The sequence below is a fragment of the Meleagris gallopavo genome, chromosome 14 (assembly GCF_905368555.1).
Source record: "Meleagris gallopavo chromosome 14, MGAL_WU_HG_1.1, whole genome shotgun sequence".
Classification (NCBI taxonomy): domain Eukaryota; kingdom Metazoa; phylum Chordata; class Aves; order Galliformes; family Phasianidae; genus Meleagris; species Meleagris gallopavo.
In genome coordinates this window covers 14,275,975-14,303,971 of record NC_139417.1, presented here as the reverse complement: position 1 = coordinate 14,303,971, position 27,997 = coordinate 14,275,975, and the positions used below count along the sequence as shown (strand labels likewise).

Below are 27,997 nucleotides of genomic sequence, written 5' to 3'. Positions count from 1 at the left end.
GGACACAGGGAAACACATCATCACAGACTTGACTTTGGTTACCTCACAAACGTTGAGCAGATGGCCAGGAAGAGCATCCCAGCCTTTGTGCCCGCAGTGCATGCCAGGCAGCTGCCACCTCCCAGCACTGACCAGCAGCCGCCCAGCCTGGCCCCCTGCACGTCACCACAGGGTGACCCGAGGAGACAAAAGTCTCCCAACAGCCTCCATCGTGCTGATGCAGCTGGGAACCTGCAGCCGGCCCAGGCCTCCCTGCACAAACACCCTCTGTGTCTAAAAACTTCCAAGCGTCACGTAGCCCAGTAAACTTAGCCAATTATTTCCCCCCACCCCCCCGGCCACTCGATTCTGGTGTTGATTTTAAGTTAGTAATTCCAATCGTGCCTTTTCCACCAAGCACGTCCCAGCACCATGTGGGCCACCACAGCTTCCCCTTCCTAGCACCACACCAACACAGAGGATTGCTCTGCCTGCCAGCAGCCCCCAGGAGCGCTTTGGAACCACCCCAACTCGTGCGCTCCCCTCTGGGCTCTGCCATTCCCAATCCCTGCTCCTTCACTGAGGGAGGAAGACCAAGGAAAGGCCAAACCGCAGGTCTTTGCTGAGGCACAGCTGTAAAATAATACACCACCACGCTTTTACTGGAGAAATGTGAGTCTAATTAATAACGCCACACTGGTTACCACGCAAGAATGCTTGCTGTGCACCTGTAGGTATAAACAGGAATATAAACTTTCACAAACACGGCTCAAAATCAGAAACAAATGGATGATTGTCTCTTACAAAGAGCCCTCCCAACCTGGAATACTGTCAGTGCTGTTGGAGGGCGGCAGGCTGTAAGTCTACCACAAACAGTAGAACCCTCCCAGTGTTACGAGGCAGGTGCCACCGAATTATGAACACTTGCTTTATTTCAGCTTCCCCGCTCAGCCCACGAGCTGGAGGTTTGCAAAACATTTCCCCTGCAGGAGTTCTAGCAACGCCTTTCACAGCCACCGTAATGAGCTATTTGCCCCCCAAACATCACTTTTTTTTGGCATAACTCTTACAATGACTTCACTCATTTTCCATGCAGGAAAAATTTCATGTTTGGGAAATTGGATTATTTGAGGATTTACTTTTCGTTAACGGTGAACGTGGAGTTCAGGCTGCTTGACAGCTGCTGCGGGCGCAGCCAAGAGGCGGCAGGAGGAAGAAGGCTGCGCTTGTGGGCAGACTCCTCCTCGGGGTCAGCAGCTTTGCAGGCTCTTCCACAAGGCACAGCTCAGAGCAGCAGCTGGCGTGTCTTCTCATAGGTCCCCAAGAAGATGAACCCTCCCAGGCTGATGGCTGCCATCCGCGGGACGACACCTGCAAACAAGCTGGAGGCAAGGAAAAGGTGGCTTCAGAGCTTGAGCGGATGCTGCGTGGTTGGCTGCAAAGGCTTTGGGAAATAAAGCCAAAAAAACCCCACCTCAGATGGGAGGCCACCCCATCCAGCCCAGCAGAGGTACACCAACATGGTCAGGATGCCTCTCGCCAGGAGCTCCTGACAGACACAGCAGCACGGACGACTCCCAGTAACGTGCAACAGGGCCAGGAGGGAGGGAACAGGAATAACCCTGTGTTCAGCCATGATGGTTTTCGTGTGCCCGATCCCAACAGTTCTTGGAAGTTAACAGGAAACTCGCGCAAAGCCAATTACTCCAAAACAGTTGGTTTAATAACTTCAGGATAGGCCAGTATTCCCTTCCAGAGGATTACAGGCTTCCTTTGCTGTGAGCAAGGATTAAACATTAGGCTCAAATCAATCCACCTTCCTCTGCTGAGTGTTGGGAGGCCTCAAGCAGCTCGGGCTGGGCTGCACAGAGATGCTGCTGCCCTCAGCTCTGCTCCATGCCTGGGTGTCTGTCCGTGCTAGGACTGCATGCAAACCCCCCGGGAAACCAAGCAGCTCTGCTGTCTCCCTGTGCCACTGCTCACACTGAGCTTGGGAAACCTCTGGCTGCAGTAACACTGGTTTTTGCTGTAATGAGCTTTGCTAAGGAGCCTGGAGCACACAAGCAGATGGAAACATTTTATGGCTTTACTAGACAGCAATTGGTCTATTACCATAATGACAGCTTTAAAACAGAGTAATTTGTACAAGGCATGCACGGACAGAGCACTGATAGGGTAAATCCTACAGCGCAGCACTGCTCTCGGGACACACACCATCTTTCTCCTGCTGAATTAGACAGCCCTTATTACAGGAGCAATGGCAGGCATTCATTTACAGAACAGCACATTCAGCACTCAGCTAGTACCCAAACAGAAGCAGATAACCCAGTTACCCAGCAGCTGTATTCCTGGCAGCACGCATTACTAACCATCACTTCCAAGAACCCTAGACATGCTACCCCCAACTTCTCTTTCTCACCTGCCACCACAGGTCTGTCCCTCCCAGACCCACAGCTCCCCCGGGGCAAGGAGAGCTGAGCTGTGCTGCAGGCTGATCCACGCTGGGCCCTGCTGGGGCACATCTGCCCCATCAGCTGATGAAATGAATGGTTTGTTTTCCAGCAGCCCCGCCAGAAACCCCTCTGATGGGCACAGTTCTGCCATCTATTTGGATCTGCACAGATTTTTATTTGTAACCATTTCATCTTTGACCCTGCCCCTCCTGTAGCACTGCTCTGTTCCCACTGGGGTTTTCCTCCTTGCTGAAGCACGTCTCCCAGCTACTAATGAATCCAGCACCAACAGCTGGATGGCCTCAATAGCTGCAATAAAAGCACAAAACATGACTGACTGGCAAAGAATAACTGTGGGCTTTCAGGTAAAGATACATCATGCTCTCCTCAACCATACGATTCGAAGACCCAGGAGTAACATTTAAATTCCAGGAAGAGGCCTGGCTTTTTCTGGCAGGTGTGTTAAACCCACACCACATGCCCTCCCCTCCATCTGGGTGCAGCTCTGCATTTCAGCATTCCTAACCCAGAAACAGACCTCAGTCCCACAGTTCCAACACCAAACGTTACATTTTGGGGCCACACCTCAACAACCGAAAGCAGCAAGCTCCTGGCACAAGGGCTGCTTACATGGCCCACGTCTGTGAGATCAAACCCTGGAGACCGGTTTGGTGCTGCCCACCGTGCCTCACTGCATCCTGACAGACCTGGAAGCTCAGCCATGGACCTGAAGCAGAGAAACAGAGCTCTGCCCCCAGTGAGCACAAACTGGGACAAGCCATCTAACCCGATCTTTCCCATCAGTCAAAATAACACCTGTCTTTCTCACCAGTGAAGCTTCATCCATTGCTTTCAAACACCACCACCTCCTTGCATGAAACACACTCAAAAAAAGATAAATTTGCATTCATGTAAATGGTTCATTCCTCCATTGGTGGGGCCTAAGGGGCACACAGATCCATTTGCCTCATTTCTACTCTATCTCCTCTGCAGGCCTGTCTCTCTGGACAGAAAGGGATGTGAAATTTCTTGGCGTGAAGCAGAGGGATTTACTAGGTGCAAAACAGGAAGTTGAGCCCTGCGCTCTGGTTTTAATAAGGTGGCAATAAGCAATGCATCTTTCTGCCCCCAGAATTCCTCCTCTTCAAATACAAGATTTATTAGAGAAGTCATAAATCATTTCATGTTGCAACTGGCCAAAAAGGCCCGACGTTTTTATTGTTTTTGATAAATAGATTTATAATTGGCAGCAGGCATGGCAGCCTCTGCGTTTATTTTTCCCAAGACTTTCTTCCTTTTCCTTGCAGCTGACACAGCTTGGCCTACTTTACATTTTACTTTTTCTCTAGATCACTTATTGTTTTGATTTCAATTGAATTGCATTCCCTTTGGTCCGAGTCCATGGGTACTATCTTTAGGCAGGGTTTAATCGGGGGTTGTTTAGAAAAGGGCACTGCTGAAACAGCCTTAAAAGAACATAAACATCTATTTTTATTTTCTGCTCTCGGCAGAGGGAAGGGGAAGCTTCCCCCAGCCAAACCCGTCTTGTTATGCCCTCCAATGTCAGCTTCCATCAGCTGCACAAGAGGACCTGAAATGCATCCTCAGATGGACACCTCAAAGAGAGAACCTGAGACAACCATCCATGTTGCTGGTGGTGTACACAGCTGGACAGCTTCCTGGAGTGACTGTCCAGAACTTCCTGCAATTTGTTTCAAATTATTTCCCACATGTGTAGAAAGAGGACTGAACTTTTACTAGCCGTGTGAGCGTGGATCAGATGTTAAGAGAAAACTATCTCCTGCAAAGCTAAAATGTACATGCTGCTTTCAAGCAGCAGTTTACAAATGTTAGAACAGCACCCCAAAAGTATTGGCCACATCAGGAGGATTACAAGCCTATAAAAATTATAGCGAAAAGCTCCGAGTAAAGCTTCCACAAAAACCTTTCACTTCTCTTTCAGGGCAGGTGGGACACAGACCCCAGCAAAGGAAGCACAGGCTGGACCTCATGGGCCAGAGGAGCCTCTACTGGCTGAGGTTGAGACGAATATTCCGTATATTGACTTTGAGAGACCAATAACCAGTGTGACTTGCACTCAAACAGGGTAGGGTAACATAAAGGAAGCAGGTGTCTAAAATCTAATAATAATTTATAAGCCTATGACACTTTCTTCAAAAGCTCTCAAAATGTTCCACAAATGCTACCAAAGGACTGTTTTTTCACAGCATCGCTCCAAGGTCAGAAAAGCAACTCTCATTCTCAGGAATGAGTAAAGTGAGGCAAATTAAGAGATTGAATTGACATCATCCCAGACTTCCTATAGCAGTTAGAAGAAAGCCTAGAACAACATTTCTACACCCTGGCGACAGCAGGAAAGCAGCTGGAGAACTGCTCTGGAGCTGCTCTGATTGATTAAGATGATGCCTGTTTCAGAAAACCTGCACTTTTTGCCATGAGTGCTTCCATTCTGCTTCTCAGTAAGATCAGCAAATACAAAGGAATAGAGGACAGCTTGCAAGTGTTGTGAATGTCAGTAGGAAGCTGCCAAGAGAAGACCACCCATAATGGACACATAGCTCCTGTGCTGGCGATCCCTGTTGTCTCAGGAGGTGATGTGATTCACACACCTTGAGATCAAACTGTGGCACTAATGCCACAAAACTCCGTGCATGACCAAAGTTTAAATGGATCCATAACACAAACATTCACATTCATGGAGGTAAGTCCATCACAGGCTCTTTAACACAGAGTCATTTTCAGCTCAGAAGTCTGGAGCTAACCTAAGACGTGGACCCAAGGAAACACACCCAGTAACATCACTTTGGTTGTCTTCCTTGGCCACTGCCCCTAGCCAATGCTAAAGATCCATCACTAGACTGGAGAGACCTTCATTCTGACATAGAACAGTTGTTCTTACCTACCTGAGAGCTGCTCCCTGGCCATGCACTCAACAATTAAAAAACTTTTTTGTATGACACCATTCGAACGCAAGCAGGCCACTGTCCCCCCTCCTGGCCCACCCCAGGCACACAGATACACTTGAGCTGTGCTTCTTCAGCACATCCTTACCCTGGCAGTCCTTGTGTCCTCCAGATGCCACCAAGGGCAGCCAGAACATTTCCGCTAGCAGTGGTGGAACCAGCCTGCACCAAAAGAGAGAGAGGATCAAAAACTGTTGCCAGAGAGATTTAGTTATTTATTAAGCACCCAGTCCCTCATTAGCACTACCTTACAGCAATTACAGAGGTCCTAATGACCTCCTTACTCCAACAGAAGTAAAAGCTCATTGTCTCTGGGAATGAGGCAGAGGACAGAAGGGGAAATGTAGGCACAGAAGAACAAAACAATCACCCCAAGGTCACAGAGCTGGCTAATTACTGAGTAGGGGCTCCAGTCTCCTCTGCACTACACTCTGCTCCACATTCAGCAACTGACTCTGAACAATATTAATAAAAATACACTCTTAAAGTGACAACAAGTGACTTTGTTACTCACTGGCTTCAGACTCAAACAATAGCAGCCTGGAGATTAATTTAAGAAATACTAATTACCAACAATGTTTAAAAACATGAGCAGTGTTTTGAATGGGAAAATTACCTTGAGTGAAAAACAGAGGACAAACACCAGGACTACAGGCAATTAAATTACATGTGTGATCTAGTTAGTGTGAGATGACTAATGGTCTCAGAACATTTCAAAGCACCACCATTCCCTTGCCAATGCTGACCTGGTTGCTGAGGACAGTAACAGACAAATGAAATCCATTTCCTAGAGCTTTATCATTAACGCTGTCCAAAGGCAAAGAAGCTGCATCAGGAACAACACCCAGCAATGAGAGGTACAACAACACATGGTGAGCACAGATGCACATGACTCAGCTGAGGAGGTGCATGCCAACAAGAATAGACATCCCTTTACTGAAAGATATGAGCCATAGGGTAAAAACAATCCTCACAAATTCCAGGATGCCTGACCTTTGCCAACATAACAGCTCTTTTCAGGGCAGGGAAAGGCTTTAGGAACACCAGGCTTTACGCTATGTGGCTTGCGTAGCTCTGCTCTGGATCAGTGAGAACGATGGGAATACTAGATTTATTAGCACTTTAACTGCTCACTAAACATACTAATCTTACAAGCCATTTTCCTTCTGCCTTGGATGGCAGAACTAAGTCATCGTGATCTCTGTGGTTTAAAAACGTGGGATGAAAATCTAGTGTCAAGCCCTCCTCAAAAACCACACACACAGAAACCACTATCAGAACAACAGAGGAATAAATTCCTGTTGGGATGTTTAACTTTGGGCATCACTGCATGAGCCTCAGCAAGTCTGGGGTCCACCAGAACTGCAGCACCTTCTCAAACAGCTACTTTGGGAAAAGACTAGAAGAATAACTCGAGGAACAGAACACAGTTTCATTAGTTCTGCACGCAGTGCCTCTTCAAATCTAATCCTGTCTTCAATGAGAAGAGCAGAAGTCATTATTAATATGCTTTGAATTTCATTCTGTAATGGCCACTGAGACACTCTGAAACTACCCCTGCCATTCATCTGCATGTCTGCTGGTATTTCCCACTCTTACCTTTGCCAGCATAATTCTCGTCTTCGCTACATCGAGAGGTGTGGTAACTGCAGCTGCAAATCCACCTGAGCAAATTAAAATACCAAACACAAGTGAGACATTGTTGGTTAAATATGAATGCCATACTACCTATAATTCTCATAGTTGTGGTCAACACTGCTTCGTTATTAACGCCTACAGCGTGTTTCCTCATGTCAGAGTCCAGGTACATTTGTCAAAGGTCCACATACAGAGTGTTTTATTCCTGTATGTTGGCTTAAGGAATAACAGTTCTGTGCTATTAACCTTACACTCAAGCATCCCTGCTGAGATTGGTGTCCTCTCAATTTGGACGCATATGAAGAATATACAAAGGCCTTAGCAATAACAGACTCCACTTTCAATAACTACAGGCAAGCATGAAAGGAAAAACCTGCTTGCTCATGAGCAGAGAAGGCAAAATAAGCACGTCATGTCGTGCTCTACCTTGAGAATTAAAGTCCAAGCATTGACATTTTAGAAAGAGAGGGAAGATGTTCTGCATCTGAAACACAGAGACAGACTGGATCTGAACTTCAACTGTTAGACCTGAGATTCTGCTTCCAGGGAAAGAAGACAAGCCAGAGTTTGGGATGGAGCTCATTTCCAATGAAAATCAGCTCAAATTTGGAAAACGAGAATGTGAAACTGTTGGAAATTATCAGAAGTCTGCTGCCACAAGTGTCATCTTCTCACAGGCAGTTTTATTCTCCCTAATCACTCCCAAACTTCACCCTTGGAGCTCATTACTTTCACTCAGAGCAGCCAGCTCAGCTGTGGCTTTCGTCCCAAAAGCCAGAAATCTTAAGCTTATCCATGTGCACGTCTCACCCACAAATGTGTGTCTATTTCTCCACATTTTAACACTGTGGCTACAGACTGGCCTCTTGCACTACCCAGAGACCAGCTTTGCTGCTTTTTCTCCCGGGCTCTTATTCCCTTTGCCTTATTTCACCATCCTAAAATTAACTGATTTCTCTCTGCCTCCTCTATTCACAGTATTCTAAGCAAGTAATTCATGCTGAGGAAGAGCCAAAGTGAAGGAAGCTTCTAAAACGCTGGAGCAGCACAGCAGTAAGTGAAGAAAGAAAAGGAAAGGAGGGAAGAAAGACTTGTTCTGAAATCTGTCCTCTGTGTTCCCTTTGGTTTTGTTTTGTTTTTTTTTTAATCTCGCTCCTCTGGAGCTTGGATAAACTATCTGCTACAGCGAGGAAAAAAGTGACTCCAAAGGCTGAAGCCTACACAGCACCCAGGGAATAAGCTAAAAATAAGTTATTTTTTGCTCCAAGTTTTCTGGAATGTAGAAAAATTGATCTTTTCTTTTCTTGGGATGGAAAGGGAGAAAACATTTCTTCTAAAATCTGACAAGTAATGAAAAAAATGTCAGCTCCCCAGGTGGATGGTGATTTTACCTGCACCTCTCACAGCCACCGCAGCTGGAACACATTAAAGCCCTGCTTTCTGTCAGACAGGGGCTGGCCAGCTGGCACCTGTAATGACTCCTCACAGCTAATTAAGGAAGGTCCCATGATAATTCAGGGTGTGCAGTAAGGCAAGCGCGCAATCCCTTGGATCTCCAACAAGAATAGCAGGGAAGCAGAGTTAATGAACGCCCCGTTTCGAGCAGCAGCTTCTGCTCACATAAGGTCAGCCCATCAGCTTCACTCTGCCGGAAGTTTTCTAGCAGTGACTTCTCACTAAAAAGCAGAAAAACGGGTTGCACTCAAGAAGCCAAAGCAGAAACTATGAGCAAGTTAAAGTAAATTCCAGCCCATTCCTGGACCTTCTTTAAGGTCAAAAATCTTTTCATTGTGAGCCAGTTTTTGACTAAATGACCCCAAAGGTTTTGAGAGAACGGCTGGGTAAGAAACTTGGTGCTCGTGTCAGCGATGTATTTTTAGAGTAATAAAAATAATCTCCACGGAAAATGGTGGATTTACAAGTCTGGATGTGGAAGTTCTTCCTTTGCCCACAAATCAAGATACAATTGAACAGTGAATCACATGGCTGTTGGATATGTATCAAGCAAAGATCTCAATACAGCACTGAGCTGTAGAGGTGATGGTAGCACTGTAGTAAGGCAAACTTACTTTCTTTATTGGAGTCTGTTAATTTTTTTAAGCAATCATTCCTAACAATTCCTTATTGGCAGGATCGAACTCAGTTGACAGCATTTTGAACAAACACAATTCATTCTGATACAACGTTCCAAAACACTCTTATCTAAACAGTTTAATCTAGACTGATTGGTTTTCATTTTTTCCCCAGCTAACATCTGGATCTTGCAGACTCCTTGGTTATTAACTTTTCAGTGTTTCTTTTTCCATCACTGGAAAGTATTTGGTACAGATTTACCAGTCAATTTAGAAAGACAACAGCAACAATAAAATGCTTCACAAGCACAACAGCAGGATAAATTAAATGCAAGTTTGCATATGTTTAACAAAAACACAAGATTAAAGTTAACATTTGTAGGGAACAACATTTTATGGTGGTCAATAAGTCCGACAAAATGAACATGCTTCAGCCTTAACCCTAATTAACCAAGGTAATTTTAGAGTGACCTCATCAACAATACTGCACGGCTATCTCACAACTCCAAGAGCTGTCACACACAGCTGATAATATCTGTCCAACAGTCAGAAAAAATAAGGTATCGTAGTGTGAGGGGGAAAGGAAAGGCCCAGATGCATCCAACCTCATGCTTGTGATCCTTCTGTCTCTGTAGAGCTACCAAAGAGAAAAGGCACCTCCAGAGTGGCCTGGGACCAGACCAGTGGACTGACTTACGAACTCACTCACTGAGAAGGTTCCTTTTATCCCTTGCCCTTAGAAGAATCTGTCACTGGCTTGAGCTCAGCAAGTAGCATAAAGATAGATCTGCACACAGGAAAAGGCTCTTGGCTTGTTAACGCTTCTAGTAGGGCAACAAACACCTCTGTTGGGAAAAGGAAAGTTCATGCTACTGGAAAATTCATTACCTGTCTCCCAAGAAGTTACAATGGACACTGTATATTCACACATGTCAACTAAACAGCCTAAAATTTACCTAGTGCAGGGTGTTAAACAGAAAATCCCCCTGCTACTCACACTTCTCCGTTGACCAGGTCTTGATGGAAGTGCTAGAGACAGACATCCACTGTTCTGAGGCCAAGCAGAGAGCAGTTTACCTTCACTTGGCAATAAGAATAAAAAGTCTTGAAGACTTCAAGATAATCCTCTAGGTTTGTGCTGACATTTCCTATCGTTCTTAGCGGACATATGCAAATAGAAATTGAGAAGCATCAGAACAGAATGAAGTACTTCATTTGAAAACAAGACATAACTCTAGGTCCTAGTGGTAAGGAAGCAGTTCTTGATTTGAAGATGTATTTTATTGATATTAGGTTAATTTTTAAGAAGTTGATTCTAGTCATTTACTACTGCAGGGATAACACCTGCCAGTGGCACAGCAAAGTGACCTCAGCAGAAGTACCAGGAGGAGAAGCACTGCTCTTCCAGTGATTGAACTGGTCTGGATTTAGAAGCATGGTCCAGGCAAACAGTGAAGGGAGATCTTGAAAACTACTCAGAAATTTATTCAGAGCTATACAGTTGAGGAGGCTTTCACACACAGTGTGTAATCTTGTCAGAGCCAATTAGATCAAAACAAAAGTGATGGGAAGTCCCTCCTGTTAATGTGCAAAAAGGTGTCATTAGTGCTTTTATTATTCACTAGGCTTGTACCTCCATTCTCTGTGACTCTGTCAAAACAGAGCACAAATTATTAATGTTAAGTCATTCTTTATTTTTATTTTTTTAAACTCTGGGAGAAAAAGGAAGCATCTTTAATAGGGGCAGTTTTCACACTAAATGAGCACTCTGGTGCTCTGACAAACAGGAGCAGTATCACTGTTGCAGGGCAGTGCTTTGCTTTCCTAACAAAGGTCAATACCCACAGGCAGAATTTCCTTGCCACCAGCCCGAATCTGTGGAGGGCACCAGAAACCCACACAGGACTCTTCTGGGACACTCTATAATACAGACCTACTCTTGAGTTCCTCCCCACTGCCTGCTCACATACCTCCTTCTCTCAGTCCCTGACTGCTCCAAGTGTCTCCTCTAGTTAATACACCAGAGATGATGAGAAAGCTGGTCAAGGCCTCTGGGGATTAAATCATTAACAGATGAGACAGAGAAGATTCTAAATATCTGATATTTATGTTCATGCCTATTACGTTTCTATAAAAAGCCCATGGATAGCATACATACATCCTACACATGTGTGCTCAACAAGAGTCGGGGCCTCTCACAGCACTTTGGCTGAAATCTCTGTTATTTCACAGGCACTGGGGATGGAATTCAATATATTGTTACTCTTTGTTCTGTCTTTGCCAAACAATCAATTACGACGTAGCTAGGAGCTAACCAACACATTCAGACACACGCATATATGTGTGTGCTCACCATAAAGGGAAGCCAAAGAGGACCTCTCATTCAGTTTGTTTCAGCTTATTACCCTGCCCCTCAGGACCTCTGACATATTTTTAGCAAGTATTGAATTCAAGCAAGGAACACGGGAGAAAAGCACGTCTGTGTGACTTCTCTAACCCACAACTACCATGGTGGCATTTGATAGCATCTTTGCATTTAAAAGCAGGATTTTGGATAATCTTCTCCATTGGAGGTTTATAATGTGATGATTTAAACCCATTCAAATGCATAAATACATCTTATTTTCTTCACAGGGCGCTTGTGGCATTTCAATTTTTGCTTAGGGTGGGGAAAAAAAAAGGGATAAAATGTTTGGTCTGGTTTTTCTTCCCTCATTTGAAGCTGTAAGCAGGTAGTTAATCGTTTTTAATGTGGAATAGAAACTTCAGAAAGCAGGAAATTATTTTTCCACCTCCTCCATTCAGTAATGGAGCTAAATATGTTCAGTAAAACAGAATGGATGCAGGGCTGGTTTAGTCCAATGCAGATTCTGCCTGTTGAGTGTCTGCAGAGGGAGGGAACGAAAGGTAAGGTTCTGACCCAAAGCCAGTTTAACCTTGTGAGTTTTGAAGCAGGCTCTCAAAGGACACATTTCAGACAGGGAGTTTAAAATGTTGCTAGTGAAAAGGGAAGAACGAGGAAAGAAAGAACAAAAAAGGAAAACCAGGCTGGAGGAACTGAAGCTGCAAGGTCAACCACAGAATACATCATCACCGGTTTCATCACAATCTACAAAAGGGGACTCCAGTTTTCCAAAGATTCCTGCTTTGGGAATAGAGCTTATGAACTGTCTCATTGAACATGAACCTGGAACTCTCTGTGCTGCTTCAAGACCTGGTGTCCCCTTGAGGTGTCAGGTCTCCCAGTGCACGCCAAGGGCACTGAAGCACCCATGCACGATTGTGCCTCTGGAAGCTCCTTCTGCATGTTTCCACTGGAAAGTGAGCACATACTATCAAATATCCATCAAACAGTAGCAAGTTCAAGCACAACTGGCCAGAATCAAGACATAGACGGAAGGAAACAGAGGCACCAGGCTAAGTTTCCAACTGAGGCACCAAATTGGACTTCAGGAAATTACTCCACAAAGCCTTGGGTAAATCAGATAACCTTTCCAGCTCTCTGAACGTGCCTGAACACAGTTTTTGTATCAATCTGACTGTAAAGAAATCAACACTGTTAAATTAATGATCTCCTATCACACCTGCAGAGACCCAGATTGCATTTTAAAGCATTTTTAGCCTGATAGCTTGTTTGGTTTCAAAACAAAATGAACCATCTGCTTCAACTGCTCTCATTTTGTTTGTGCTGATTAAGTCAGTGTAAAACCCAAAAGCAGACCAAATTTTAAGCAGAATAAAAACTTTTCACATCAAATAAACATAGAAAATACAGCTGGACACATAACAGGTTGCCTAAAATACCTCCTCCGCCTCAAATTGAATCAGTTCTACTCAAACTATTCCCCTCATTGCGTGCATGCCTGGTCTTCTAAACTGAGTGCACTCAGAGCCATCAACCCTCTCTTCTCAGCTGTGTTGTTACAGTGCCTACCAAAAGGAAGCCTCAGACACTGCTGGAATTCTGTTGCTATTAATATTTCAATTCCCATAAGAGAGTTTATTTTTAAAAATTACATAAAGTGTAACAGCTCTGATTTTACAAGTCATCAAAGAACAAGCTTTGCTTTTGATAATCTCTATTTCAAGAAATGCTATAATTTATGTTTAAACAGCATTTATTTTTTCCACATACTGTGTCACTGGTTTAGAATCTCAAAACATATTTTAATTCCTTGGGGAAAAGCTCTGGGTATCCATCTCTGAACTACTAACCTGTTTTTCTATTAAGACAGTTAAGCCTCTCCTCCCTCTAACTTGTCCGCTATACTGATGAGTCATTAATTGATTTTTATTTTCATTTTTTTAAATAACTACAGTAGTCTAAAATCAAGCAAGAAGCCTACTGAAGAATTCAATTAACTTCTGGCTTGTTTGGTAATAAATAGTGCAGTATTGTATTCTGCCACTCTTTATTCTTGTTCTAGTGTCTGGAGATTGCCCAGATGTTTCACCCTCCGTTTTTTTTTTTGCTGCGGAAGGCTTTTGCCTCCAGGCTGTGCAGTGCTAGCCTCTGCTCTCCTGACTCTAGTTAATCTACATGGCTGTCAAAGCTGTCACATGAATGGTGAATCATGGCCTCTCACTGCAATCACTTAAAGCCCTGGGGAAGCGCTCGGAGCAGACAGCTGCACAAGCCCGCACCCAAGCAAAGTTCCTCCTGGATGAGGATTTTACAAATCAACTTGGAAATAATCGCAAAGCCTGACTGACAGGCCCCTGGATTTTAAATAACAGAAATTTGTCAAAAACAAATTGGTTGTCTTTCAAACAGACACCCTGTTTGAGTCGGTCTTTTTTTTCCCTGCTCTTTCCTTTGCTGACTTTCCTACTTCCAAATAACAACTGGATCCATTTTCTTCTAAACAAACTTGAATTACAAAGGAATGTTGTTCTGCTATACTTAATAGATTTGCACATTTTTCCTTTTCTTCTTTAGTCTTTCCCAGTATAACATATAATCCTTTGCACCTGCAAAAGCTCCACAGACTGCTGACTGCCAAGAATCCACCACGTGACCCTGCTTCCATGACCAGAGATCCTGTGTTTAAAGAGAAAGGAAAATAAAAAGTTATTAAATGTTTGAATCTATCTGATCCCCACGCGAGTTAACTCCAAGGATGGGAACTTAAGCGAAAAGCTATTTTTGTGGCATTTTTCAGTGATGTAATAAGTGATTTTTCCCAAGGAACTTGTGTACTTGAACGAGCAGATGGAGTGAGAAAGACGTCTGGAACGGAGGGCGGCTTGAAGCAAATTGCTTTCAAGGATTTCATATGTATGTATTTAAGCCTGTGGCCATGTAACCTTGCAAATATTTTGTGAATTTATTTTCTTTTTGGCAGATAAAACCATGCAAAGCAAAACACTGCGTGAAGGGGGGCAGCATGCAGGCAGCAGCACCAGCTCAGCCCAGATCCATCCAGCACTCCCATGTAAGATGAGCAGTCCCTGGTCCAGCGTGATACGAATTGTTTGCTCCCCTTCACTTCTTAAACCAACCCTTCCCCTTGTGCTCCCAAAAGAAACCATCATTAAGAAAATTACTCTTATCGCTCCCATTATATTCAGAAGCAGGTGTGTCTGTTTTTCACTTGGCGTCATTAGGGACCACACACTCTTCTCCTTGCCACTGCTCCCACACACCATGCTCCAACCCATTAAACTCTCACGTAAACATGCACATTCTAAAACGCCAACAAGAACTGTGTCTTCTTAGTGCTTGTTTTTTAGAATCAGGTCAAACACACAGCTTGATGACTCTGATTGGTATCAGCAGCAAAGGCCAAAGCTTGCTTGGGTGGGTTTTTATTCTGCCAGCTATAGTCACTGTTCTGTCCTCCTCCACCCCCCTCATCATCCCTATCCCATCTTTTGAAATGCTTAACATTGGATGTTCTTAGGAGGAGAGATTTCTGTTTTATGAGCTCAGGAATGCTGCTTAGCAGAAAGGAGAGGATCCATGGCCCTTCTGAGGCCTACTGCAGAGAAATCAATAATTTTATTTTATAACTACAGCACCATCTCACTCCTTTTAAAGCTGTATTATTTCTACACTATAAAATTTTCTTGAAAGCAACCCGATAGCTAGGCTAAGCTGAGATATTGCTCTCAGGCTCCTGCTCTGCTATGCAGCCACACTCCACTGGGGCACAGGAACTCATTTCCCTCATTTGCTGACTCTTGATTTAACATGCTGTCTTTGTGACTCGCTTCTTCCAACTTGGCTGGTGGTTATATTTCAGCTGAATGTTTTAAAAATCAAACTGTTCAAGCAACAATGGCCAGCCACAATGTTGTTTGGTATCCTGCCACAGCTAAATAGCTGCAGCTCTGCTTTACGAAAACACTAAAGGGATTTCAGCCTCTTTAATGCTAGTCATTCTTTTTCCTGGTGTTTTCAGAATGTGTTTCTATTCTTCTGTCAACCACAGCAGAAAATGATTTTCATCTTATAAATAAATAAATAGGGAATCATAATTCTTCAAACACATAAGATGCTTTTCTGGAATAACTTACACTCTTCGGACATGCAACTTTCTTGCAAGTCAGTCCTGCTGGATGAAGGATGCATGCTCCATCATAAGACAAAGAGCACTGCTCCAAAACATCTTGGCATTGTCAAAGCATAAATCCCATCTTCAAAACCCTTCTCATAATACTTAAGGAGCTTAAGCAACCTCAATCTGAAAGTCAAGGCTTAGAAATCTAACTGCTGCGGCCCCTTGACAAAAATAGTACTGCCTTTTTTAATTAAAAGTTTTTCAAACGCATATACATCTACAATTCAACCTGAGAACTCGCAACAGTTACTTCAGCTATGCAAAGACCACAAGATCTGTTGGAAGACTAAGAAGAAAACAAACATATTAATGCAGACATTCAGAAGCCCAGCCTATACTCAGTCATGATGGATTTCTGCATCAACGGTGTTTCTGAAACAGTTCTACATGTCATTCTTATTAATTGGCTTCTAAATCTGAAATCTAGTTTCTGATAACGTCTGGCCTCCTGTTACAGGTCTGTACAAACCGTGATGAATTCTCATCCATCATGCCCACAAATTGACAACAGGTATTTGCAAGTGTCACGTAATATGGAAAATTATTTAGAAGGGTGGAGCCTGAGACAGTTCAATTAAACTAGGGTAAAGGAGAACTGGAGAACAGGAAGAAAATTCCCCAAGAGTGAGGTCTACTGAATAGCAGAGCCAGCCTCCCCAGGGAGGAGAGGAAAGCCCTCTCCTCTGAGTCATTTAAAAATAGACTGGAGAAGGCACTCAACACTGTACTGTGGGGAATAATCCTGCATTGGCAAAGGCAGGATGAGATGACTTCATGCATTTCTTTCCATCTCTGATTTCGGTGATTCACTCACAGCTCCAAACCTGAATATGCAGAAGAGCAAGAGAGAAGCGAGGAGAGAGAGGGAAGCCGAAAGGAACCAAGAGGCCTGGCAGGATCTTGCTCCAAATTCTTCCTTAGCACGCTTGCACTGCGGGCTGGGCTGATGTGCTGAAGGTCACACGTGGTTTCTCTCACAGCCCACAGACCCAATCACTGAGAGGGCCTTACAGGGCTGGTAATGTCTTCAAAAAACACTTGTCCACGTGCTGCACGAAGTGTGGTTTCAGTACTACTAATACAGTGCAATGCAAAGAAGCTATGACAGGCTGCAGACATGGGTAATAATAGCATCACTGAAAAAATAGGTCCTTGTTCCTGAAAGGAAATACATGCCTTATTCACCTATATGAAATCATTGACTTCTGATGGAATTGCTCATTACTGCCACAACACAAGAGTGCGGTCAGAGCTCCCGGCCTCCAAAGAAGCCAAGTCCAGGCAGAAGTTCACGTGTAAGCCTTGCAGTGATTCTAATTTTACTAGATAGGCTCTTCCACTGCAAAACCCAAACCGGGGACTGTTAGCAACACAATGGCAACAATCCGATTAGCCTGGTTTCACCACTGCCACTCAGCTCCTACCTGCTCGCACTGCGCATCTCCTGCGGAAGGCAGCAGGAGATAGAGACTTTTCCAGAGCAGTACCCATTCCCACTAGCATTCACAGCCTAGGAAAGCAAAATGACAACAAGCGCATTACATGAAAGCAGGCCGCCATGCCAAGCCTGTGTCATGTGTATTCTATTAAGCTGAAGGCTGAATAGAAGACTTTGTTTTCCACTTCAAAGGACCCCATCCCAATCTCTCTCTCTTCCCTTATGAATAACAAATTGGAAATAAATCTTCTGGCTGAAGTGCATGGAAACTCATACAGTTGGGGCCCTCTGCAGCTTCCCAGCTCAATCACATGCTAATTTTTTTGTAAACACTTTTATGTGATATATATGTAAATCTCCCTGTGCATTGCCGCACCATGTAAAGCAATACAGCAGCTGTGTCCTCCAGGGACTGGACCCAGCAGGAAGCCTGAATGCAGATCTCCAATTATTCCCAGGGATAATGTTTGCAGAGAAAGGTCCAGTTTTATTTGCGAGCAGTGCCTTAATTTCTTCCTAATGATTCCATTTCATACTCTCCCAGAGGACAGTATCCTCTATTTCTCACCTCAAACATTAGGATTTTTTTATACTGAGAATATAATCACATCTGGACACCGCATTTTGCTGAGCAAAGGGTGCACTGGGAAAGTCCCTCTTAGGATGCATCAAAGGCCTTTCAATCAAAAAAAAAGAAAAAAAAAAAGAAAAAAAAAAGGAAAGAAAACTTTACAATCTCCTTTAAATCCAGGAGGAGTTATATATAGTGCCCACGGACGTGCAGCACTGAGAAGGCTGTTTGCATGTTGAGGACACCTGGCCTCAAGATGGCCCAATAACTTCTTATTCATTCAAAGAACTCCTTACCTGTGTGTTTGTCATAGCTGCCATACATTCATGATAAAAGTTCTGGGCAGAGATCATCTCCCAGCTTTCTGTTCACAGCACCATCAGGTCTTGGTCTATACTCAGGACACCTACATTATGGGAATACTGGGACAGCACAACACTCACGTTTCTCTCTCAAACCTGATGACCGGAACAATATCCCAAATGCTGCCAGAGGCAGTGCAGACAATGGGACACCTCTGCTTTGACCTTACTACTCTTCAGTCACCAACAGGTAAGCAGATCTCACGATACACTCCACATTTGAGGCATGAAGCTGAGAAAATACTACAGCTCCCTCCAATGATAAGTACCTGTAGTATTTCTATGCATCTCACACTGATTTGTAGATATATACATTCTTGCAGTCTGAGGGAAAAAAAGATATGTCCATGCTTGCCTTTGCTATTAGGTATTTTATTTTTATTCACAATGTGGTATTCTGCATGGCTGATCCTTACAAATGCATGGCACATTAACTACAGGAGAAGCAAAAATTTCATAAGCAGATTGCAATTTCTAGACGAAGTCAAAAAGCACAGAGGCAAATGTTGTTCCCAGTGAATTTTTATGTGCATATGTGCAACATGTGTGCAGTACATGTGCACATTATCATGCAGGAAACATGCAAGCTCAAACATGGGAAAAATTCAGTGAAGTAAGTTTACTGTTGACAAAAACGTTGAGATGCTTTTCACACTAGTGGAGCTATGCTCTCTTAAGCCAGTACTGATTTTGGCCCTAGAATTAAACCCACCCAAATCCCAGATAAATCGAGAGAAAGAGAACAAAAGTTGGCCTACATGCAACAGCATATTTTTCATGTTAAAAGCGTTTCATTCCCTTTTTCCCCCTCTATATAATACTGCATTGATGTCTGTGACCCATTTGGATGTAAATCAAAATGGATGTGCTAAAAGCCTGGTTAAAGAAAATGTCTTCGAAACACTGTTCCCATGGCAAGGCAGAACATAATACGGCAGCCACACTCAGTTTCCATGGCACAAAGGGCCTTATACGTGTCTGGGAAGGAAAACACAGTTCTAAGAAATCACTTCAAAGCTAGGCCTGCTTTCCTTGAGCATACACACTGCTACTACCTGCTAGTAAATAGGTGTATTCACACAGACTTGTGTGAATACATTGCATGGAAGAATACAAGCTTCTTTTAAGATTCTTCAACAAGAAAAAGCACCCGAGTCAAGAGGTGAGCCCTCTGCACCGATCATTTCTATATTCTACTAAATGTCACTGGCAAGCTTGGAGATTTCTAGAGAGCTCCTTGTGGTATAGGCACAACCAAGAGCATCACAATCTGGCTCTGTATCTACAGACTACATGGGTCTGTTTTACTTCTGCTGTTTTAAAGGCTGCATTGATGATCCAAGGCCATGCCAGTTTCTCAAACGTGTCTGCAGTGCTGTAAGGACTGCATTTGTTTCTTCCTTTTTGGTGCAGATGGCGTAGAGCATTCCTTCGACTTTGCTTAAAGACTGTGTGAATGACACTTATTGTGACACTAATAAAGCGAGGGCTGTTTGCTGAACAGCTGTTGGGGACATTGTTCTTTTGTGAGAAAAATGCAGCCGTTATGCTTATGGCATGCACACGCAGCACTGGCTGCAAATTACATCACGCCTTGAAATGCTGCTGTGGAGCATCTGTTTTCCTGATACAGCACCTAAGCAAATGGCAGACACGTTAGTGTTATTTAATGATTAGGACTTAATCCCTAAATCAGCCCGATCGTTACTCAAAGAGCAAGAGAGGCATGGTAGAACACTTACTACATTGCCTGCAAGGAAATGGGTTTAAAGTTGGGCCTGGTTTCATTTACTCTTGACCTACATGCAGCTGAATGCAGCAGAAAAGAAACACTCAACTACTCCTCCAGGAAAAAATGGAAAGCTGTCACCTACCTGCAGAGCAGGGAAAACCATTTTGGGCCCAGTTTGACTACATTCCTCTATTTTCTACTGATTCTGTTAAACAGCACCAGATTTGATTATAAATTTTAGGAGGGAAATAGCATGCAGTTTATTGTTTCAATGGTCGAGTTATAAACACGTCTTACTGCTGAGGTAGAAGCATTCTACGAGCTGCCAGGGTAGAAGCATTCTGTACATTTCTCCTTCTTATCAACTTTAAAGATCAGGTGCAATGAAGCTCCAACCGGCCCTTGCCCCACAGAAACCCACTGAGCAGTCCCTGCACACAGCTTGCTCTGAGGTCTGCCTGCACTGACAGCTATAAGCAGGACTGAGCCCAACCTCACAACCTGACCTGTTCACTGAGAACCAGATTTGAGCTCTCTGAAGCACATCTACCTCTGCCTTCACTCAGATAGATAATCCAGTCCATCAGCAGAATTCCCGAGCTTTGCTCACTCCCAACACAAGTGCCTTGTGCCTGGAGAGAGCTGAACCTGGACAGAAAACAAGGGACCTTGTCCATCACAGGGGCAAAAAGCAGTTTAGGAACAACACAAAAACTGTTCTGACCCAACCACTCTTCTGCTACCACTCAGATTCATAGGAATGGATGGACTCTCCCCATTCTCTTCATTGTCAGGCCCCATTTATTTCACAGGGTGGAAATGTGTCTGTGTGTACTTCGCAAACAGTTCTCTTTGCCTGAAGCCATCCAAGCATTCCTCTACTTGTTCAGGAACTTAGTTTGCAATCACATACCAGCATAGCCATTACAAAACCCCACAAAAGAGATCTGCCCATGCGCTGCAGCTCCCTCTCTCACTGCTGCCTCTCAAGGTGCAACACGGTTCTGTAGAACACCTGCCAATGTGCAAGATTACAGATTTGAAAAAACTGTCCTAAGGCAAAAGTCAGTGTCAAAAAACAGGAGTTCACCATAGCTGCAGAAAGTCTCAGAGCTTTGGGTGCTGAGCAGCACAGAGACTAAAAGGGAAATCCTGGCCACATTCAGCAGTCACTGCATGTGCCCCACAGATCCCAGGGCAGTGGAGCAGCACAGGCTGTGACAGCTCTCCTTGGGGGCTGCTGTCTGCCAGGGTTCTCTGGCACATGCAGATGATAGTGTGAAGTCAGCCTGACCTCGATGTTATGAAGTCTTAGCAACATGCAAATGTCTCATCTCTGGATGTGCCTGATGAAAAACAAAAGATTCCCAGGATATTAGGTCTGTTTTCTCTCATTAAAACAAAACCAAAGGAAGAAATAGAAACTTATTTTCCCAGTCCACTCATTTAAGACCTATGTATTTCTGTCCTGTCTGTTCCTTCCCTCTTCACTGACCACCAGACCCTTCTCTTCAGACAATACATTAGGTCTATAAAGAGAGCATTCTTCATTTACAGCTGCGTTGGAGCAATTTCTTAGTGGCTCTGAAGTGCAGCCAAGATGCAGAAACATAAAACCCAAGAGGGCTGAGCCTCATTCCACCTGAGAAGGGTTTATCTTACACACAGCACCGTTCTCCTAGGGAGCTGATCATTTCCACTCAGCCATAAATAGCAGGCTTTTTTGACAAGATGTTGCTGGGCTGAAAACTAGCCAGCAGTGCTCTATTCTGCTGCTTTGTTTTTAAACCCTATTTTGTTGGAAAGCACAAAAACAAACAAACCTGATGCTCCACATTTCTGTAGTATCCCCCACACAGAAACTACAGTTGTCATTTTTCTCAGGTCTCAATAAAGAGAAAATATGTATTTAAATGCAATATGGAACAAGTGATAATGTGCTGTTGGTAGATGCTCAGACATGATGGTTAGAAGTACTGAATAAAACACCTAACAGAGTAGATTAGAAAGCAATACAGAAAGCATGAACTCCACATTGCTAGAGACATGTGAGCAAATCAAGCACTAAGATTAATTGTCTATTGTTTCTAAATTGTGTGTTCACCTGAATTACTGGAAGCAAACTTGTGTTTGAAGCAACATCTATTCCTTGCTAATTTTAATTTAATTTCTGCAATACTGCCTTGTCAGCACCAACAGTGTAACCAACCTCAGTTTTGTGATCTGTACAGAGATCTCTTTTTTTTTTCTACCTTTAAACCATTGCATGGCATGCAAGTTAACTCTCACAGAGGACAGCTGGTCCACATTCACAGACAAAAGAAAACTGCATGTATACTATGTGGCTAAGGCCAACTGGAAGCATAAAGAATAACCATTGCAGCTTAAAGCAAAGCAGATATAGAAAATGGGATACAGCACCACCTCATTGCTGCCTACTACCAGGCCTTATTAGGCTTCTTTAAGCTTAACACTGTGCTGCTAGATGCAGAGCACTTTATGAAGGATGTTCTCCTTCCACGTGCTAACTTTTCTTTATAGTGGAAAGCTATTTTTCATTATTTTTATGCTAATCAGCTTGTTTGGGGAATTGTAAGATTGAGCTTATTATCCATCAGCTTGTACGACTTTGCTCTAATGGTTTTTAAAATCATTCAGCTGCGGCACTTGTTGCGTGTTCCTCTGTAATGATCCACACACATCATACCCAACTACTCCTTACTCCACTTACTTTCCAAAGTAACCCCACTGATGCAGTGAGAGAAGTCCCTCAGACACCATCTTCAGTTAGCCCTTGTGTATTTACATTTTGCACCATTTTTCTCTTGTTCTTCATGCTTCTATTCCTCCTCCTTGCTCCTCATGCTTCTTAATTACTGCTTCTTCATGCTCCCTTCAAAGCACCCACGAGAAGCCCTGCACTGAATCACACTGCTATTGATGCTACCAGCTGATCCCACCAGCTTATGGGGCCATAATGATTTTTCTCCTTTGTTTTACTGTCACGGTAATTTTTTTTTTAAGAGCTTAATTCAGATGAACAAAATGTATTCTGCCCTCACTGCTTGCTGGCTTTGATGTGACAAACCTTGAGCTCTCTCCACGTGCTAAGCCAAAATGACTGAAGCATGCTAAGCCAAAATGACTGAAGCATGCTAAGCCAAAATGACTGAAGCATGCAAGATTGATTTTTGCAGATTTCTGCTCCTGGTTCTATGGGCAGAAGAATATATAGAGAATATATTGCAGCACAACAAACTAACCTGGCTTTGTTTCTCTTCAGGCCTGCACTGACCTCTTTAGATTAAGCATGATGTTTCCCATTTAAGTGACTCACTTTGGTAGCTAGCTGTTTTCAAACTGTCTCCTTCAAAGCAGACACTTAAACAATACATTTTACTGCTACAGCTATGTGCACATTGGTTAAACCAACTTTGCATTCTGAAAACAACTGCGTGATGTCGCTGTTTTATGTGGTTTGGGAGAGAACATTGCACTTTTTCTCTCTAAACACTGCCTCCTCTTGCTCCCAACTTCACTAACCATTAGCAGCTTATGCCAGCAGTGCTGCAAGGAGCTTACAGAAAGTGATTCTGAGACACTAGCTGAGGAACAGATTCCTAATAAGGCAGCCAGAGCTGCCCTGCATCAGGGAACAATGCCCAGAGCTCACTAAGCACCTGCAGAAACAGCTGCAGGAAAGGTCTTGATGTCTTTTGTGCTCCTCCTACCCGTAGAGTCCTCTCCACATCTGCTTCCCTGAAACTTCTATATGCAAACGTTCCCACTGTGGGCTCCGTCCCAAGAGCAACCCGAGGTACTGACACGAAGCAGGAGCTCCCAAATAAGCACAGACTGAGAACATAAGCCCTCCTTCCTAAATAGAAGCATCAAGGGGCAAGGAACATCATCACCGGCTCCCATCCTTCCCAGAACTTCTTCCCAGTTTGGGTCTCAGTGTCAAGCTCTCTCGGAAGCTCAGTACCCTTAACAAGAAGAACATTACTCTCTTTTCAGTTCCCCTATTATAAATGATACATGATGTTGCTACACTGCTTTTCACAATCTGCAATAATTTTCTATGCTTCCAACCCAGGATCTCGAAGCACTAAAAAACCCCATCTCTGCTTCATCCTCCTGCAGTGAGGACCATACCATCATTACCATTTAAAGGAAAAACAGAGGGGCAGGGAAACTACACTTCAAATTCAGCTCTGTGCTCAGAAAAATAGACCATGACTCTGTCCATGATAAACAAAGCAACCAGCTGGGGGGAGAACAGTGCATCATTCTGAAAGACTGCACTATTAAACTATCATCCAACTGATACCTTCTTTAAATGACCTCTGAAATAATGTATACACAGCCAATCAAAACAGCACATCAGCGATGTACTGAGTCTCTCCCTGTTCACAAAAACAGGCTCAATCAGTCTTCTCTGTATCATTTGCAATTTCCTGTTACCTCGAAGAGCAAAATGCTAAAAAAAGTTGAAATAAAATAAAAAATAAACCAGAATAAAATAAATCACACAACACAGATGGTTCCCACCCTATTTCAATCAATAAAAACAGTCAGAGCAGCAGATAAGATTTCTGGCATGCTGGGGACTAGAATTTAGACTGCATGCCACATCTCGATGGTGAGATGCTCCCTGTTGCTTTTCAAATATCTAAGCAAATGATCTTCACATGCACAGGTAGGTCAGTACCCACTTATTGATCCTTGGATGTGCCCATAATTGTGATAATCAAGTTAGACAAGTTACCATGGAAAGCCTTTGTGAGCTGTATAACTTACATTTCTATAACAAAAGAGGACTTACCTTTAAGAACTCCCAGAGGGGAAACTGTACCAGAGAGAAGGGAATCTGGTGAGGCGGGAATAGAGAAAAACAACAACATAATGTTACAAAAGCAAATTAGGTTGGCATGTTCCGCAGTCAGCCAAATTAGTAACAGTTATTGTTCACTTAGTGAACTGCAGCTTACTACATTTACAAATCTTTAAGGATACTTTATGTACTCTACCATTAACCGACTGGTTTCACTAAAGCAGCTCTACTTTGTTTATCACGTTTCCTGCTGAGAGGTTAATGTATTGTAACCAGGGTGGCCTAGAAGAGCAATAAGCAGTATGATCTAGTGCAGGGACATTCTCGGTTGGATGCTCCGCCAAAAAAGCCATAAGGATGCCTCAAGCAACGTGCTGCCAAGGCCAGGAACACGGCCTGTCAGAAAGACACCTTCACTAATGTGCACTCAGATGGAGCTGCAAACAGTCATGCTCTGCCCAGCTGCCCAGGGCTTGGCAGGTCGGGCACCAGCTGCAGAGAGAAACTTTTTGGAGCATCTCTCACTGACCTCACATTAACAAGCTCTCTTGAGAATTCCAAGCAGATAGTGAAGAGCTACAAACCCAACCAAGACCCAAGGGGAAAGCTCCACGTTTCACTTCTCATCAGCTGTAATAAAAGGTTCTTCTGCCCAACAGCTTGCATCTCTCCCCCTCATTCCTTCTGCAGTGCCTGTGCATTTACAGCTTTGCCCCAGTAAATGCTTTGGGACTAACTCAACACAGAGGAAAAAAACAAACATACTGCTCCCTCAGCTCTGCAGGCTCTGAGAGGTGCCTCCACATCTCTCCCTTCCCCAAAAATGATGCATGTTGAGTTAGCTTTCTCCTTTATTTAGGTTTTGTCTTTTCTGCACCATTTTGCTTGTCTCAGAAGGCACTTAAGCACCTTTTGCCATGAAAAGTAGCAGACAGTCAAAATGGATCAGACTCAGTTAATACATAAATGATGGTATTTTTAACATCAGTAATATCAGGTTAAAAACATTCACTGTAGAGATACGAGCAGCTTATTAAATCTAAATTCAAGCTACACAAAGGAATCCAAAACAGTACATCTATTCAACATCACAAGAGTTGAAGAGTATTGTCTCCTTCACTGTGTTGCAACTAATGATTAATAAATGAGTCTATTAAGTTAATCTGCCAGGCAAAACTAAGCTTGACAGACACCTGCCAGAGAAAATTTGTTATCTATTCAGGCAGGAAATGGCAGTGAGAAGAAATCAATGTCATTGCTGTACATTGAGCTGACAAACTGAAATCTCAGAGGAAGTTTGTCATCTTGAACGATGAGCAGTATCCCTGGTGGCATCCCAAAGCCCCACAAGAAAGGTCAGGCATAGTTCTTATTTATCAGAGCCTTGAAACTCAACTGGAGCAATTAAATTTCATTTTTAATACTGGGTGAAAAAGTCCAGCTATTTGACAGTAATGTCTGGTAATATATTTATGAGAAGATGTATGTATATCCACATGCTGCTACATCATTGTTGAATTCGAGTTAAATGGCATGATTTCTTTGCAATGTAAAATGAAAAGAGAATACTCTGTTACATAGGCCAAAAAATAGAAAAAAGAGAAACAATACCCACTACATTTGCTTCAAATTTGTTAAAGAAGAGAAAAGGAAACGCTCTATATCCAGCTGCACTCCAAACAAAACAAGCTTTCAAATGCTGTCTCAAAGTTTTGCTTTGAATGAGTGGTAAAATTACGCAGCTATTAATAAGACAAGGGAAGCTTTTGACAGGAAGCCCTCTTTTATCTCCATCATTAGCCAGAAGCATTCCAACCAAAGGGAAGTTCTTCACGACTGCTGTTTGATTTTCAGCGTTAATGGTGCTTGCCTTCCATGTCCCAGCAGGGGGATCAGACCTGGACAAGAATGACCAGTTCCCCCCTTCCCCATAAGCGGCTGTTACGTTCAGGCTTACAGAACGCCTGGGAAGGCTTCAGAGGCAGGTCAGTGGGATCCAGACAGCCACAGGGCTCCACCCTAAGCTGCCTGAAGGATAAGCACCTCAACATTCATAAATTACACTTCAGTAGAATTTGAAAACTTGCAAAAATAAGCAACCAAGAAAAAAACGCAAGCAAAGACAGACCTCTGCCTCCATCAAGATCCTAGCAAGAGATGTTCTGTATTTCTTGGGGGTCAAAGTCTCTAGTCCAGCTCATTTGACAGCATCTTAACAAACAAAACCCACACAAGCAATTTCATGGGGAGTAGAACTAAAGGGAGCCTGGCTTCCTGCAGTATTGTTTTTGTCATCAGATTCTCTGAAGCCAAATAATTCACAAGCCGGGTTCAGTGAACTTCCTGGGACTGGGACCTTCACCGTTTCTCTCTCAACATCTATTCCAGCACATCATTGAACAGTTCATATTGCAAGCCTTCCCCCAAACTCCACCATCGCCTCTGTTCTCCCCTATCTTCAAGAAACCCAAAGGAACTGAAATTCACGTGCCTTTTGGCCACATTTCTGTGGCCAATGCATCCTACTGGGCAGGAAGCAGCCGTGGGCCGTGCACACCGCAGGGTGTTTGGGTCAGCATACACTCTGTTTGCATAAGGCTCGTTTCCCTAAGAAGCCCAGACTAAACAGCCCACACCCAGAAGTAGCATTAATGTATGCAAAAAGAAACAGCTCTACAAGGGTAACTAACCCAACTATGAAAAAGCCTTCGGATGCCTTTTTGCTATTCCTCTACCACGACACACGTGATAAAATCTCATTTTGAGACGCTTCTTAATTTGAACATCTACAGCATTTGTCATTTGATTCCTTTTCACATTCTGCTTTTTAAAAGAAAAGCTCTTCAGCAATGAACAGAATCACACCCTGCCAGGCAGCGATATTTATGCCTGAAATAGGCTAAGGCAACAATAAAAATGTGGTCCACACATGTGGGTAGCTTTCTGCCAACAAATATGAAACCCTGGCGAGCTCCACCAACATCTGATTCGACGTTAATATAAAATAGACAAGAGAGTACCAGTTCTCATGTCTGGCCTAATGTTATATAACCTCGCTGTTTGTTCAGCAGAGTCAAATCATACACCAGAAAAAATAAAAATGCTTCAAGCTCTCAAACAGCTGTAAATCATTCTTCTGAAGTGTTTTATAGGTTAGTGAAATTGTCAGTTGCTCTGGTCCTGGTGTTCCTTAGCACTCGATAGCTAACTTAATGTAATTAATGTTGCAGATTCGTAATTTTATAGATTCACTTAATTCCTCTGATACAAACGGTTTTCTAAGATTATTTTTTAGTAAGTTACTTTTACAAAGATTTACATGTCACAGCCAGAGCAACAGATACACAGATGTCCACTTCTAAAAAAAATAC

At 43.4% G+C, this 27,997-nt stretch overlaps 1 protein-coding gene across 2 annotated transcripts in view; it reads right to left on the bottom strand.

Moving 5' to 3' along the window:
• Positions 1–893: 893 nt before the first annotated feature.
• The window catches only part of SLC25A26 (solute carrier family 25 member 26), an 81,725-nt gene continuing 54,621 nt past the window's right edge, over positions 894–27,997 (bottom strand). The window contains exons 6-10 of one of the 2 annotated variants that reach the window (XM_003210166.5): positions 24,618–24,662; positions 14,098–14,167; positions 7,016–7,080; positions 5,505–5,578; positions 894–1,361 (exon numbers count right to left, since the gene is read on the bottom strand). In XM_003210166.5, the coding sequence (XP_003210214.1) occupies positions 1,265–1,361; positions 5,505–5,578; positions 7,016–7,080; positions 14,098–14,167; positions 24,618–24,662 (351 nt within the window). In that variant the 3' untranslated portion in view covers positions 894–1,264. The remainder of the gene's footprint in view (positions 1,362–5,504; positions 5,579–7,015; positions 7,081–14,097; positions 14,168–24,617; positions 24,663–27,997) is intronic. The other variant, XM_010718697.4, reaches the window with a different exon arrangement.